This window comes from Arachis hypogaea, chromosome 11 (genome assembly GCF_003086295.3).
Source record: "Arachis hypogaea cultivar Tifrunner chromosome 11, arahy.Tifrunner.gnm2.J5K5, whole genome shotgun sequence".
In the NCBI taxonomy this organism is placed as follows: Eukaryota; Viridiplantae; Streptophyta; class Magnoliopsida; order Fabales; family Fabaceae; genus Arachis; species Arachis hypogaea.
In genome coordinates, this window is record NC_092046.1 from 79,297,012 (window position 1) to 79,311,856 (window position 14,845).

The 14,845-nt window shown below is 37.7% G+C and overlaps 1 protein-coding gene across 1 annotated transcript; it reads right to left on the bottom strand.

The window, feature by feature from the left end:
- Positions 1-13,238: 13,238 nt before the first annotated feature.
- LOC112721503 (uncharacterized) lies at positions 13,239-13,727 on the bottom strand. Its single transcript, XM_025772562.1, has one exon. It carries the CDS (start codon positions 13,725-13,727, stop codon positions 13,239-13,241), a length of 489 nt encoding a protein of 162 aa, XP_025628347.1.
- Positions 13,728-14,845: the final 1,118 nt, after the last annotated feature.

Genomic DNA, 14,845 nt, shown 5'->3' on the forward strand with positions numbered 1-14,845 from the left:
GCTTCTGTTGATCCTTCCAAGAAAGGTTAGGATGATTTCTCCATGACGAGTTGTAGGTGTTTCCATAAGGTTGATGGGCAGAAAAATGCTGGTTAAGAAGTTCTAAAAAGTATTTTCTAAAATAGCATTGCAAGTATAGCCTTAACCGACGAAATTTCCACTATCAATTTTGAATGTGTCACAATTAATAATAAATAACTGGGAGTAGAATCCCGGATCGTTTCCCTATGTGTTGACACAGGATGCAAATTATTAGTTAGGATTTTCCTGAATATTTTTGAAATTGAGAACGGAAAAATAAATAGCAAGAAATTAAAGCAATGGATAACTAGCAATAGTTGATAATTAACCAAAATAAAAGGCCTTGGTTAGGAGAGAGAATTGGAATTTCTATCTTTGTTGTCTTTCCCAAGTGTAATGATAAAGGTTCATTGCTCTAACTTAGTTATACTGTAGCAATTGAAGGAAAGTCAAGTGGGCGTCACTAACTTTAGCTCACGAGTCCTAGTCACTTCATGGGGAAGGACTAGAGTTAGTGAGATTTGAGCTAGTCAGCAATTTCCAATTACAAATTAATACTTGGGTATAACAACTCAAGAGGTTCCGATTACTCAACCCCCACCCAAGTTGGGAAATTTACTCCATTAACATGAATGCCATTTTCACAAACACATGGTAGGTGTAAATAAAAGACATGATAATTATGAGAAATTAATTAAATCAAAATTAGCACTAACAATAATTAACAATTATCAAACAAGCAATAAAAATAAACATAAAAATAATTCAATGCATTAATAAAATTCAAGAGTAACAAGATCCAGACATGAATTCAATAACCAAATGGAAAAGAGTATTAAGGGAATTAAAGAAGAAACTAGAAATAAAATAATGAAGGTAGCATCAGCTCTCTTAAGATCCAATTCAAAAATCAAAATAAGAATGCCAAAATCCTAGAGAGAAGTAGGAGTTTCTCTCACTAGAATTCAAAACTAATCAAAAACTAAAGTGAAAAGTGAAGTCTCCTCTGTTTCAGCTCCATCCCAGCCTCTAGTCTGCATTTTCAGGCTTGAAACTGGGTCCAAATCAGCCCAGAAATTGCCCCCAGTGATTTTTGTTAATTGCAGCACGTGATGCTCTGTCACGCATACGCATTAGCCACGCATACACGTCGTCTGAACTTCTGGTAACGCGTACGTGTCAGCCATGCATGTGTGTCGCTCATCGCTTCTCAGGTCTTTAATTTCATGTGTTATTTCCACTTTAACATGCTTCATCTTCATCCTTTAAACTATTCATGCCCTATAAACCAGAAAACACTTAACAAACACATCACGGCATCGAATGGTAGTAAAGGAGAATTAAAAATTAACAAATTTAAGGCTTAGGAGGAATGTTTTCAATCATAACACAAAATTGGGAAGGAAACTTAAAAACATGCAATTTACATGAATAAGTGTGAGAGTAGTTGACAAAACTCACTCAATTCAGTCCAAAATATATCACAAAATAGTGGTGTATCAAATCTCCCCACACTTAAACATTAGCATGTCCTCATGCTAAGTTCATGTGAGCCAAAAGAGTGAAGGGAAAATGGTGAGACTTATGCAATGGAATTTATCTATAAGGAGGCAACTACTTGCTAAATGCTTCTACCTACTTGGTTAAAAGTAAACAAATTCTCCAAGAACACACATAAAATGAATTCCCCTAATTTAAATCTCAAAATGAAGTACAAGTAGACCTGCAAGAAGAAAGCTCATAAGAGCCGGGAACAAAGAATTGAGCATCGAACTGTATACACTCTAGTCACTCTAGTGTTTGAAGGTCGATTCTCTCGGTTCTTGATGACTGCACATCATGTTAGGTTTTTCTATGCTTTTTCATACAAGAAATTGATGATTAATGCTTAATTATTGAGTATTTTAGTGCTTAAATAGTATATTTCTTTGATCTTTTGATTTGATACATTTTGTAGGAAATAAGTAGAAAAAGAAACAATAAAGCACAAATTAAGCTCAATTAAGCTCAAAAGGAAAAAAAGAGGAATGTTGGGGGACACTTTGAAGTTTGAGCACGCTTTGGAACCTTAGGCCACGCTTGTCAAATCTTTTAAAAGCATGGCCCATGATTAAATCAAGGAAGCTTGGTACTCCGTTTTGCTCTAAGAGCGCTACGTTCTTTTGCATAGCACCATACATGACCAAGAGCGTTCCTTAGCCAGAGCGCTATGTTCTTCTTCAAAGAACGCTTGCGATAGTAGAGGAAGAAAAATTCGCAAGTGACGCGTACGCGTAGGACACGCGTACGTGTCGAAGTGACAATTCTGGAAGACCACGCGTACGCATGGGTAACACGTACGCGTGGAAGAGCGTTCTTGGTGTGAACGCTACGCTCCTAAAGAGAACGCTGCAAGGGACGCGTGGGCATGTGTCACGCGTACGAGTGATGAGTTCTGAACCAGCGACGACGCGCACGCGTGGGTGACGCGTGCGCATGGGTACAAAAACGCTGTGTTCTCCAAAAGAACGATATGCTCTCCTGGAAGCAAATTCTGATTCAATTAAACTTCATTCCAAGCCCAATTGAACTACAAGCAAGCAAGCCCCCTCTGATCACAAAATCAAGGCAACAAGAATCATCTAGAATAGTTTATTTTCATTTAATTGTAATTTGTTTTCAATTTCATTTCAATTTGTAATTTAGGAAAGCCTATATAAAGGCTTAGTTTCATAGTTTTAGGAGGCTTTTCACTAGCCGTAGGAGTAGAAGTAGAATAGAAGGCTGGAGGATTAGAGACTCCAGAGCTCTCTTGGAGGATTAGAGACTCCAGAGAGCTTAGCATAGTTTGATACACTTTTACCTTTCTGCACTTTTACATTTCAGTTGTATTAAATTCAGTTTAGCTTATGCAATTTCAATTTCTTGCAATTCTCTTCTGCAACTTTCCTTTCTGCCAATTTTATATGTCTGTTCTTATTGAGCTTGATTTACTTTTATGCAATTTAAATTTCCTACAAGTGTTCTTAGAGTGATGATCAATTAAACCCCAACTCAATAGGGGGAGGAGCTCTATTGTGATTCATATGAATTGAATAAAATTTTTCTTCCTCTCAATCTGCTTAGGTAGCTAAGAGATAACTTCTCCTTTGATTGCGAATTACTCACTCCAGAAGGGGGTTTAATTCAATTGATTTTCCATGTGAGCCTCAGAAGGGGAATCATGGAAGTTAGAACTGAAGCTCTATCTCTCACAACTCTCTTGATCAACACTATTCGGGAGGAATTGAAATCTTGAGAATTTGTGTGGCTTATGGATGAGAGAACATGCTTAACCTCTTCTCATGACAATTGGATCAAGGAATTGGCAAGATTGATTATGATTAGAGAGATTGAATTGCCAAGGAATTGGGATCCAATCAATTTCAATCTGCCATAGATCTATTCATATGATTGAGAAGGAAGTTGAGATCCATTTGATTCATTATAGATTATGATATCTCTAATCCCTGATGAGCCTTTCTTTCTGTTATTTCTCTTTTTTATTTCTTTGAGCTTCATTTAATATTCTGCCATTCACATTCAGCACTTTAAATTCCTCGCCATTTGCATTCTGTCAATCCAATTTCACTTAATTCACCACTGTTATCTTGACTAAATTCATTACTCAACTGAAGTTGCTTGATTCATCAATCCCTGTGGGATCGACCTCACTCTCGTGAGTTTTACTACTTGATGCGACCCGATACACTTGCCAGTTAGTTTGTGTGGAATCGATTTTCCCTTATCAAGTTTTTGGCGCCGTTGCTAGGGATTGATTTAGATCGACAATGATTAAGTGTGTGATAAGTATAGATTAAGCATTTTCTTTGTTTTTGTCATTTAAGTTCTTTTAATTTTCTATTTTCTCTTGATACTAAGGTGTTTGTGTTTTTGCCTCACTAAGAAATTCTCATCTGAGACATGAATTTCAATTTTCTTTGGTTATTGTGTTTTGCAAAATTCAAATGGAGTTCACTTCATCTTTTGATCAAATAAATTTCATGGGATATTGCCCACCATCACCAAATGACTATTCTAATGGTGGCTGGGAATATCACCAAGAAGTGATAGATTATGAGCAATCCACCTAGTGGGGATATGCTCCAGGGCCACAAAATAATCAAGCCAATTCCATGAGATACTGCCCAACACTACAAAATGATTCATGTCATTATGCTAATGATGGATGGGAGTATCAACAAGGAATGATAGAGTATGAACACCTCCTAGAGACACAAGATGACCCATATTTTGATGAATCTAACAACTATTCATGTTGTGGCTGGGAGGGTCAAAACCAAAGAGATTTTAATGCTCCATATTCTATCCATAAAGAGACATCATAACTTGGTTGTACTGTCAATACATTCATGCAAGATTGCTCCCCAATACCATAAAATGATCCATACTTTGATGAATTCAACAATTACTCAAGTTGTGGCTGGGAGGATCAAAATCAAAGAACATTCAATAGTTCATACTCCACTTATCAAGAGCCATCATCACTTGAGCATACCTTCAATTCATTTATGCAAAATTGTCCAGCCTCACCTCCCAGATTTTTAATATGAAAATTCTTCATCACTTGACTATCCCTCAACACAAAACCCCTTCCAAAACTCACAATCAACACAAACTTCCCTGAACCAAAGACTCTCAAAGCTTGAGTCCATGCATGAAAGATATGAAGAGGAGACGAGAAAATCTTGGGAAGAACAAGAAACCTCTGTCAAAAACATGGAAGTGGTTTTAGACCAATTGTTGAGTGCAAAGGAGGAAGTGGAAGAGCAAGATGAAGAGGTCCTTGTACCAAATGAAACTTCAATGGAGAAGGAGGTTGTGAAGGTATTTGAACCTGTGACTCCATATCCACGGAGGCTACTTGAGGTGATAGAAGAACATGAAAATTCCCTCCCAAAGGACTCAATGGAAAATCATGAAGAAAGGGAGGAAGACAATCAAGAAAATCCATATTCAATTGAAGTAGAGAGTTACATAGAGGAAGGGCTCATTGAACCACCAATTCAAGAGGCTTTTGATAAAGAGGACATTCCAACCATCACACAACACTCAAGTCTTGATATCCAAGAAGTGAATGCAACCAACAAGAGCACCGAAGAGAGGATTGTGACCAAGATACCAAGGACAACATTCATGAAGAAGAAAAGGTCAACTGCAAACAATCCAACCCCTGCCCCAACAAGTAAAGAAAATTAAGTAAATAACAAAACACAACTCGTTAGGAAGAGGCCAAAATAGGGGACATCAACTGGCTCTTCTCTCCCCTTGAGGTCATTCCTCTTAACAAACTGGAAGAAGAGGAAGAAAGTTGAGGACAACATGTAAAGCTAATGACACTAAAAAAGCGCTTGTTGGGAGGCAACCCAACCGTAGGTAACAATCCCTTTCTTTGCTTTGTCTATTTTCAATAATTAGGCATATGATTACATTCTAAGTTTTGTGTTGCCATGCAATTTTCAATCTTTACTGGGTACTTGCATCATTCTAAAATGAAAGTGTCATACTAAGTTTCTAAGTTTGGTGTGCCGCTTAATTTTTTATGCAATGAATCCAGCAACACCACTTGTTTGTACAATCAAAATGCCTTTGCTTCTAAGGCCTGCAGTGTTATCTTTGTTTTGGTGTGACACTTTTTTGTTCTAGTCATTCTTTTGTTTTTAATACTTTCCTTTATTTTGCTACTTAACTGTTTTTGTTAATACCTCACCAAGAAATCCTTACTCATGACAAATTCTTCACTTGGTGATTGTGTTATTAGCATAGAACAGTTTTCTTTGTTAAGTTTTAGTTCAAATAAACTGACATGTGATTGCATTCTAAGTTTGGTGTTGCTATGCAACAAAATTTATTTCCAATCTTTACTAGATACTTGCATCAATTCTAAGTGAAAGTGTCACATTAAGTTTGGTGTGCCACTTATCCTTCATGCAATATATCATGCACACTCCACTTGTTTTTGCAATCATAATGTCTCTGTTTCCTGTGCCTTCATTGTTATTTTTTATTTTGCTTGCTTAAACACATGTATTACTGACATTCCATTATTTAAGACACTCATGAACCATCATAGATCCCATCACCACTGTTTTAATTATTGCTTGAGGATAAGCAAGCATTCTAAGTTGGTGTGGAAAGGGGAAGAATAGGAGGAAAATGACAACAACAGTGAAGATGAACTACAAGGTGGTAACGTTCCTTTTTCCTCTTACTTGTTTCCAGCACTTTAAATTGCATGATTGTCTTTTATTTTCTCTGTATGTATGTGTGTTGTGAAAAAGCATAGCTTGATTGCTGATTTGTAACATGTTGCTGTGACATTATGACTACCATCTTGAATTCTGTGAGTTCAAAAGCAATGAAGTATCATGATCATAAACAAACAAGGTAATTAAAGAAGAACTTAGCATGAGCTTATAAGTATTGGGAAGCTAGCATGATTATTGTTGCTCAATTGCATTTGAATTTGTTTAATTGACGTTTTCATCTAGGACATTTTATGAAATTTTTTAAATCATGAAAACCTTGAAAAAATAATTGCAAATAAGGTACGAAAAAGAAAAGGAAAAGAATGAGAAAGCTAAAGGCTTTGAATACCAATGGCAATTCATTTGTTAAGTACTTGTGGTGTTTATCAGGCAAAAAGCATGAAAATAAAACACTAAGAGTCAAGGCTAGGCTCAAGTGCAAAAGCACTCCCTCAAAGCTCAAGGCTCTGAGCATCAATGATTAGAGAGTAAAGAAAAGAAACAAATGAGCTTAAAGAAGTCCTCTAATTAAATGTTTGTGGTGCTTATGTATCAAGTGGTAATACTTGAAAACAAAGCATTTCGAGTCATAGCTTTGTTTTCAACTCATGGGGCAAAGCACCCAAAAGGATAAGCTAAGAAGAAAATTTAAAGCTTGTTTCAAGTAAGAAACATAAAGAAAAGATTTTATAAAATGAGCTAGATAAAAGCATCAATCATTTGAATTTCTTTTATGATTGTAACGTGCATAGAAAACTAGCCAACCATGAAGATTGAGTTGCTATTCTTCTCACCTTGGATTGTCAAACTATATTGCATGATTCTTTGTTTGCTTGAAGACAAGCAATGTTTAGGTTTGGTGTTGTGATGACTGTGCATCATGTTAGGTTTTTCTATGCTTTTTCATACAAGAAATTGATGATTACTACTTAATTATTGAGGATTTTAGTGCTTAAATAGTATATTTCTTTGATCTTTTGATTTGATAAATTTTGTAGGAAATAAGTAGAAAAAGAAACAAAAAAAGCACAAATTAAGCTCAATTAAGCTCAAAAAGAGAAAAGAGGAATTTTGGGGCACACTTTGAAGTTTGAGCACGCTTTGGAACCTTTGGCAACGCTTTTAAAAGCGTGGCCCATGATTAAATCAAGGAAGCTTGGCGCTCCATTTTGCTCTAAAAGCGCTACGTTCTTCTGCATAGCACCATACATAACTAAGAGCGCTCCTTAGCCAGAGCGCTACGTTCTTCTTCAAAGAACGCTTGCGATAGTGGAGGAAGAAAAATTCGCAAGTGACGCATATGCGTAGGCCACGCGTACGCATGGGTGACGCGTACGCGTGAGTATGGCATTTTTAAGAGCCACGCGTAGACGCGTACTCGTGGAAGAGCGTTCTTAGTGTGAACGCTACGCTCTCAAAGAGAACGCTGGAAGGGATGCGTGGGCGTGCGTCACATGTACGCGTGACGAGTACTGAACCAGCATCGACGCGCAGGCGTCGGTGACGCGTGTGCCTGGGTGCAAAAATGCTCCGTTCTCCAAAAGAATGCTACGCTCTCCTGGAAGCAAATTCTGATTCAATTAAACTTCATTCCAAGCGCAGTTGAACTACAAGCAAGCAAGCCCACTCTGATCACTCAATCAAGGCAACAAGCATCATCTAGAATAGTATATTTTCATTTAATTGTAATTTGTTTTCAATTTTATTTCAACTTGTAATTTAGGAAAGCCTATATAAAGGCTTTAGTTTAACAGTTTTAGGAGGCTTTTCACTGGTAGTAGGAGTAGGAGTAGAATAGAAGGCTGGAGGATTAGAGACTCCAGAGCTCTCTTGGAGGATTAGAGACTCCATGGAGCTTAGCATAGTTTGATACACTTTTATCTTTCTACACTTTTTCATTTCAGTTGTATTAAATTCAGTTTAGCTTATGCAATTTCAATTTCTTGCAATTCTCTTCTGCAACTTTCCTTTCTGCCAATTTTATATCTCTGTTCTTATTGAGCTTGATTTACTTTTATGCAGTTTAAATTTCTTGCAAGTGTTCTTAGAGCGATGATCAATTAAACCCCAACTTATTAGGGGGAGGAGCTCTATTGTGATTCATATAAATTGAATAAAATTTTTCTTCCTCTCAATCTGCTTAGGTAGCTAAGAGATAACTTCTGTTTTGATTGTGAATTACTCACTCCAGAAGTGGGCCTAATTCAATTGAATTTCCACGTGAGCCTTGGAAGGGGAATCATGGAAGTTAGAACTGAAGCTCTATTTCTCACAACTCTCTTGATCAACACTTTTCGGGAGGAAGTGTGATCTTGAGAATTTGTGTGGCTTGTGGATGAGAGAACATGCTTAACCTCTTCTCATGACAATTAAATCAAGGAATTGACAAGATTGATTGTGATTAGAGAGATTGAATTGCCAAGGAATTGGGATCCAATCAATTTCAATCCACCATAGATCTATTCATATGATTGAGAAGAAAGTTGAGACCCATTTGATTCATTGTGGATTATGATATCTCCAATCCCTGATGAGCCTTTCTTTCTGTTATTTTTCATTTTTATTTCTTTGAGCTTCATTTAATATTCTGCCATTTACATTCATCACTTTAAATTCCTCGCCATTTACATTCTGTCAATCCAATTTCACTTAATTCACCACTGTCAGCTTGACTAAATTCATCACTCAACTAAAGTTGCTTGATCCATCAATACCTATAGGATCAACCTTACTCTCATGAGTTTTACTACTTGATGCGACCCGGCACACTTGCTGGTTAGTTTGTGTGGAATCGATTTTCCCTCATCAGTTCTCTACTAATATTGCTTTCTAAGGCTTGGTCTTCTTCTACCAATCAACAAAATTTAATGCCTAAATACACACATCAAGTGGTCTTTTCAAGGGTTGTAATGGGGTTAGGGTCAAAGTAGGAATGTATTTGGTTAAGTGGTCTAAAATCCGAATCGTTGATTAACCTAAACTTCCCACCTAACCTAAGACATTCCAAGTCATTACAATGCAAAACCTACTACCCATTTATTGTCTTTACACAAATTCATGCACCTTTATATCTTTTGAGTACAAATCATATGCACTAGTTCAATTATTATCCTTGGGACATTTTGTTCCCTTTTTATTGCTTTCTCTTTTTCTTTTGTTTTCCTTTTCTTATGCTTTTTTTTCAGTGAGTTAATGCATATGATTAATGTGCTGGATGCATAAACAAGTACCCAAACTATTTTCACATTTTCATATAAGAATATAAAATACCCAATTTCCTAACCAAGAATTCCCCAACTCAATTTCCCCACACTTAATTCATGTTTAATTATCTCACTAGTCTAAGCTAACCAAGGTTTCAAATTAGGGACATTTATTGTTTTTCACTTAGAGTTAGTGATGTGCTAAAATAAAGAATAAATGGGGTAAAATAGCTCAACATTGGTTTGCAAGGGGTAATGATAGGGTAAGGCCATATGGGTATGTGAGCTATAGTGAAACAAGGCCTCAATCACATAAGTGTATGCATGCATCAAACAATGGAAATATAGAATCAAGCAAGACAAGGATCACAATTTTAGAGAGAACAACACACACCAAAATAAAACATTGGTTGATAAGATGCAACCAATCAAATAGGTTCAAAATCTCACTAGTTTTGTGTGTTCGAGCTCTAAAATCATGTTCCAAAAATAAATTCCTTCAAGCAATGTTCAACAAAAAGTTTTTCAAATTAGTGAAATGCTTTAAAGCAATGTCTTGTAAAAGAATTTATCACTTCAACCAAGTAGTACCTAAATGCAAGCAACTAACTACTCATGCAAGTTATCCTATCTAACAAAAGAAAAATAAAATATTTGTGTTGAAAGAGAGTTGTTACCTTCGGGAATCAGTTACCGACCTCCCCACACTTAAAGCTTGGCACGGTCCTCCGTGCCGTCAGTGATCCGCACGGTGTGTCTGGGATCGCCACTTCCAATGGCCAAATGATGGGGGGACAGGGGTGCCTCGGTGTCCATAGCTTAATCGCTTGCATTGCCATCAATGGAAGTAGAGTCCGAAGTGTCCGGTTCCTCCGGAGGTGGGTGAGTACAACCCATGAGCTCTTTCAAGCAGTTGTAGCGGCACCTGTTGCGATGCTCAATCTGCTCAATCCGCTGGCCTTGCTGGTCTACCTTCTCAAGGATCTTAAGTAGCAAATGGTGGTTAGATGGTGGTGGCGCATGGGGTGTTGATGATGGTGGGGCGGAAGATGATGAAGCCTCCAAAGACGGGTCGTCATTCAGGCTCTTGGGTAGCACTTGTGGCATGATCCACTTTCTGCGGGGAACCAGTTCATCTGCTAAGAGGATTTTACGCTTTACGTCATCCGCTTCTTGCGGAATGCCAGCTTCAGATGGTATTTTTGAGACCAAGGCTGAGAAGGGAATGTTTCCAACCTGTGAATGCGGCCCATGGCCCGGCAGAGGAGTATAGGGATGTTAAGCGGCCTCTCAATCAAAATGCACTATACAAGCACGACCATGTCCCCAGTGATAGAGGATTCATGAGTGCTCGGCCAGACATAGTGGGACATGATCTGTTACCATACACGAGCCTCATCTATCAAAGCATTAGCTGAAATCCCCTTTGGGTTAACATTGCTTTGCCCATAAACCCAAGTGCTTCCAGGCTTAGCAATTGCCTTAAGGACGGGGTCCCAATCAAAAGTATAACCTTTGCGGGCAATTTTCGCTTCGTGGAAGGCGTCAAACCCTTTCGGATTTGGTGGGATGCCACGCACTCGGTGAAGGGCGGCTTCTGAAATTGGGACTTGCTTCCGACGCATATAGATTAAGGAAAGGGTCGGGGAGTGGTAATTAGCATAAAATTCATCGACCCAAGACAAGTTAACTTCAATTGAATCTCGGTTCAAGAAACCCCAACGTCTCCTCTTCATTTGATCCTCCATATATTGTCATAAATCTTCCGGTACAAAGAGGAGGCATTCACAGTGGAGATTCCGCTCTATAATATTGGAATGCATCATTTCACAATAACGATTGGCGAATCGTGCTGTATCCTTAGCGGGGATCTTCTTGTCTGACTCATCAATGCGGATATCCACTTTTGATTTCTTAGAAGGCTACTGATAAACCCCATTTGGAGGGTTTATCTTGTGTTGAATTTGGAGGGTTTTATAATCTTTTCCCACATTTATTCAATGAAATAGCATAATTTTATAACTTCTCCTTTAATTGTGCTTAAGAGTGAAAACATGCTTAATAGCTAAATTTAATTTACCTTTATTCCATTAGATGCCTTGATATGTTTGTTAAGTGATTTCAGATTTAGGAGGCAAAGATTGGATCAAGAGAATGAAGGAAAAGCATGTAAAAATGGAGAACTCATGAAGAAATGAAGGAATCGCAAAAGCTGTCAAGCCGACCTCTTCGCACGCAATTGACCATAACTTGAGATACAGAGGTCCAAATGATGCGGTTCCAGTTGCGTTGGAAAGCTAACATCTGGGGCTTCAAAATGATATAATATTTTCCATAGTTGCACGCACACAGTACATGTACGTACCGATGGTGCCACATGGTTCACTTAATGCAACTCGTGGCCAGCGATTTTAGAAGCCTTGTGGGCCCAATCCAACTCATTTCTGATGCTATTTAAGCCAGGGATTGAAGGAGAATTAACATACTTTTGATTAGTAGTCATAGTTTAGGCTTTAGAAGTAGTTAGAATTAGTTTCTAGAGAGAGAAGCTCTCACTTCTCTCTAGAATTAGGATTAGGTTTAGATCTAGATCTAGCTCTTCTTCTCTCCTCTAATTTTCCTTTCTCTTCCCTAAATTGTTCTGTTGTAGTTGTAGAATTCTTCTTCTCTTGTAATTCCTTTGTATTGTTAGTTGTAGTTTATGAACTTTCTTTTGTAGATCTATATTTCTTCTTCAATGCAATTGGTAAGTTCTTTGTTGTTTCATAATTGTCTTCCTTTTCTATTGTTGATCTCTTGCTATTCAAATTAGATCTCTCTTTAATTCTTGCAATTCATGTTGTTTACTTTTATTGCCTTTTATGTTTTTGTTAAAATGCTTCTTTTAGTTATGAGTTTACCTTTCTATTGTTTTGCCTTTCTATTGTTAATCTTTTACTTTTGTAGTTGTAGATTCCTTTAATTCTTGCAATTTACTATGCTTTTCTTTTGTGCCTTCCAAGTGTTTGATGAAATTCTTGGTTGGATTTTAGAGTAGATTTTAGTGCTCTTGGCTTGGGAAGGTAACTTAGGAACTCTTGCGTTACTAATGTCCAAGTGATTGACGATTGAGAGCCATTAACTCTAGATCTCACTAATTGAATTGGTGGAGAACTAGGACTTATGGACTTGGATTGACATAGCTCATTTGACTTTCCTTTACTACTAGTTAGAGGATGACTTAATGGGGTTGATCCTTGCCAATTCTCATGTTGTGGTTAGTGATTAGGATAGAGATCCTTGACCACCAACCCTTGCCAAGGCCTTTTTAGTTGTTAGTTTATTTTTCATTATCATTTACTTCTCTTGTTTCTTATCCAAAAACCCCAAAACATACCTCATAACCAATAACAAGGACACTTTATTGCAATTCCTAGGGAGAACGACCCGAGGTTTAAATACTTCGGTTTATAATTTTAGGGGTTTGTACTTGTGACAAACAAATTTTTGTATGAAAGGATTATTGATTGGTTTAGAAACTATACTTGCAACGAGAATTCATTTGTGAAATTCTAAACCGTCAAGAATCTAATCATCAGCTACCAATTGGTGGTTGACTTTGGTGCTTGCCTTTTAGAAACCATTTTCTTAGAAGATTTCTACTTTTCTTTCGCGGTTATCATACATGGTGGGTTGCCTCCCACCTAGCACTTTTCGTTAACGTCCTTAGGTTGGATGGTCTATAAACTCAGTCCTCTTCCTTAGTTGGGTCCTTCAAGAGGAAGATCGCCAGCTCCTTGTTGTTCTTCACTTTTGCACCATGATAAATATTTAAATGGTGGCCATTGACTTTGAAGAAGGTAGGACTTGAGGGGTGACTTAGGTGGATAACTCCATATGGTTCAACCTTCTCCACTACGTAGGGTCCATCCCACTTTAACCTCAGTTTGCCTGGGATTAGCCTCAACCTTGAGTAATAGAGAAGAACTTGATCCCCAGCTCTAAACTCTCTTCTCTTGATATTCTGATCATGCACCGCCTTCTCCTTTTCTTTGTAGAGCCTTGTGTTCTCATAAGCCTCTAGCCAAATGCACACCAATTCTTCTAGCTGTAGTTTTCTTTCAAATCTGGCTCCTCCCAATCCTGAGTTGCATTCCTTCACAGCCCAGTAAGCCTTGTATTCCACCTCTATCGGAAGGTGACAAGCCTTTTTGTAGACTAGGCGGAACGGACTCATGCTGATTGGTGTCTTGTAAGCTGTCTAGTAAGCCTATAGCGCATCTCCAAGTCTAGTACTCCAATCCCTTTGATGAGGTTTCACAATCTTCTCTAGTATGCGTGATAAACCCATATTTTATGATATATTTTGTGCTTAATCTGAGTGATTTATTCAATCCTGCACCCACTTATTCATATTAATTGCATGGTTTTACTTTCCCTTTCTTATTATGTGATGTATGTGAAAAACATGTTTCCTATGCTTAAAAATAATTATTTTGATTACCCCTTATTTCCATTCGATGCCGTGATTCGTGTGTTGAGTAGTTTCAGATCTTCTAAGGCAGGAATGACTTAAAGGATGGAAAGGAAACATATAAAATTGGAAGGAAAGCATAAAACGGAGTTTTTGAAGAAACTGGCAGCCACGCGATCGCATGGGCGACGCGGCCGCATGCCAGCGCGAAAAGACATTAACGCGGCCGCATGACTGACGCGACCGCGTGACAAGGAAAAACTCCCAATGACGCGACCACGTGACCCATGCAGACTCGTGACAGAGGCCACGCACCAGAAATTACAAAAAACGCTCATAGCGAATTCTGAAGCCCTTTTTGGCCCAAATCCAAGTCCAGAAGGCTTAGACCAGAGGTTATGAAGTGGGGGAATGCATCCATTCAGGGAGAGTCTCCAATTAGTTAGTTTTCCATGATTTAGATTTAGTTTTGAGATAGGTTCTCTCCTCTCTCTTTAGGATTAGGATTTAGATTTAGGATTTTATTCGCTTTCAGGATTATCTCTTTACCAGGTTCAATATTCCTTTTTATTATGTTCTCAATTTAATTATGAATTCTTCTATGTTACAGATCACTCTTTAAATTAATGTTAATTGAGGTATTTTAGTTTAATATTGCTTTCTTTTATTTATATTACTGTTGCTTCCAATCTGAAGACATTTTTATTCCAGTAGATTTATTTTTCTCCTTTTGGTCTTGGTTAAGAAATCAGTAACTCAGGAGTTATCGGACTCAAGCATGATTGATAATTGTTATCTTTGCTAATTGAATTGAACTTCAATAATCCCAATCTTTCCTTAGGGATTAACTAGGATTTGAGGATCTAACTAATTAGTCACTT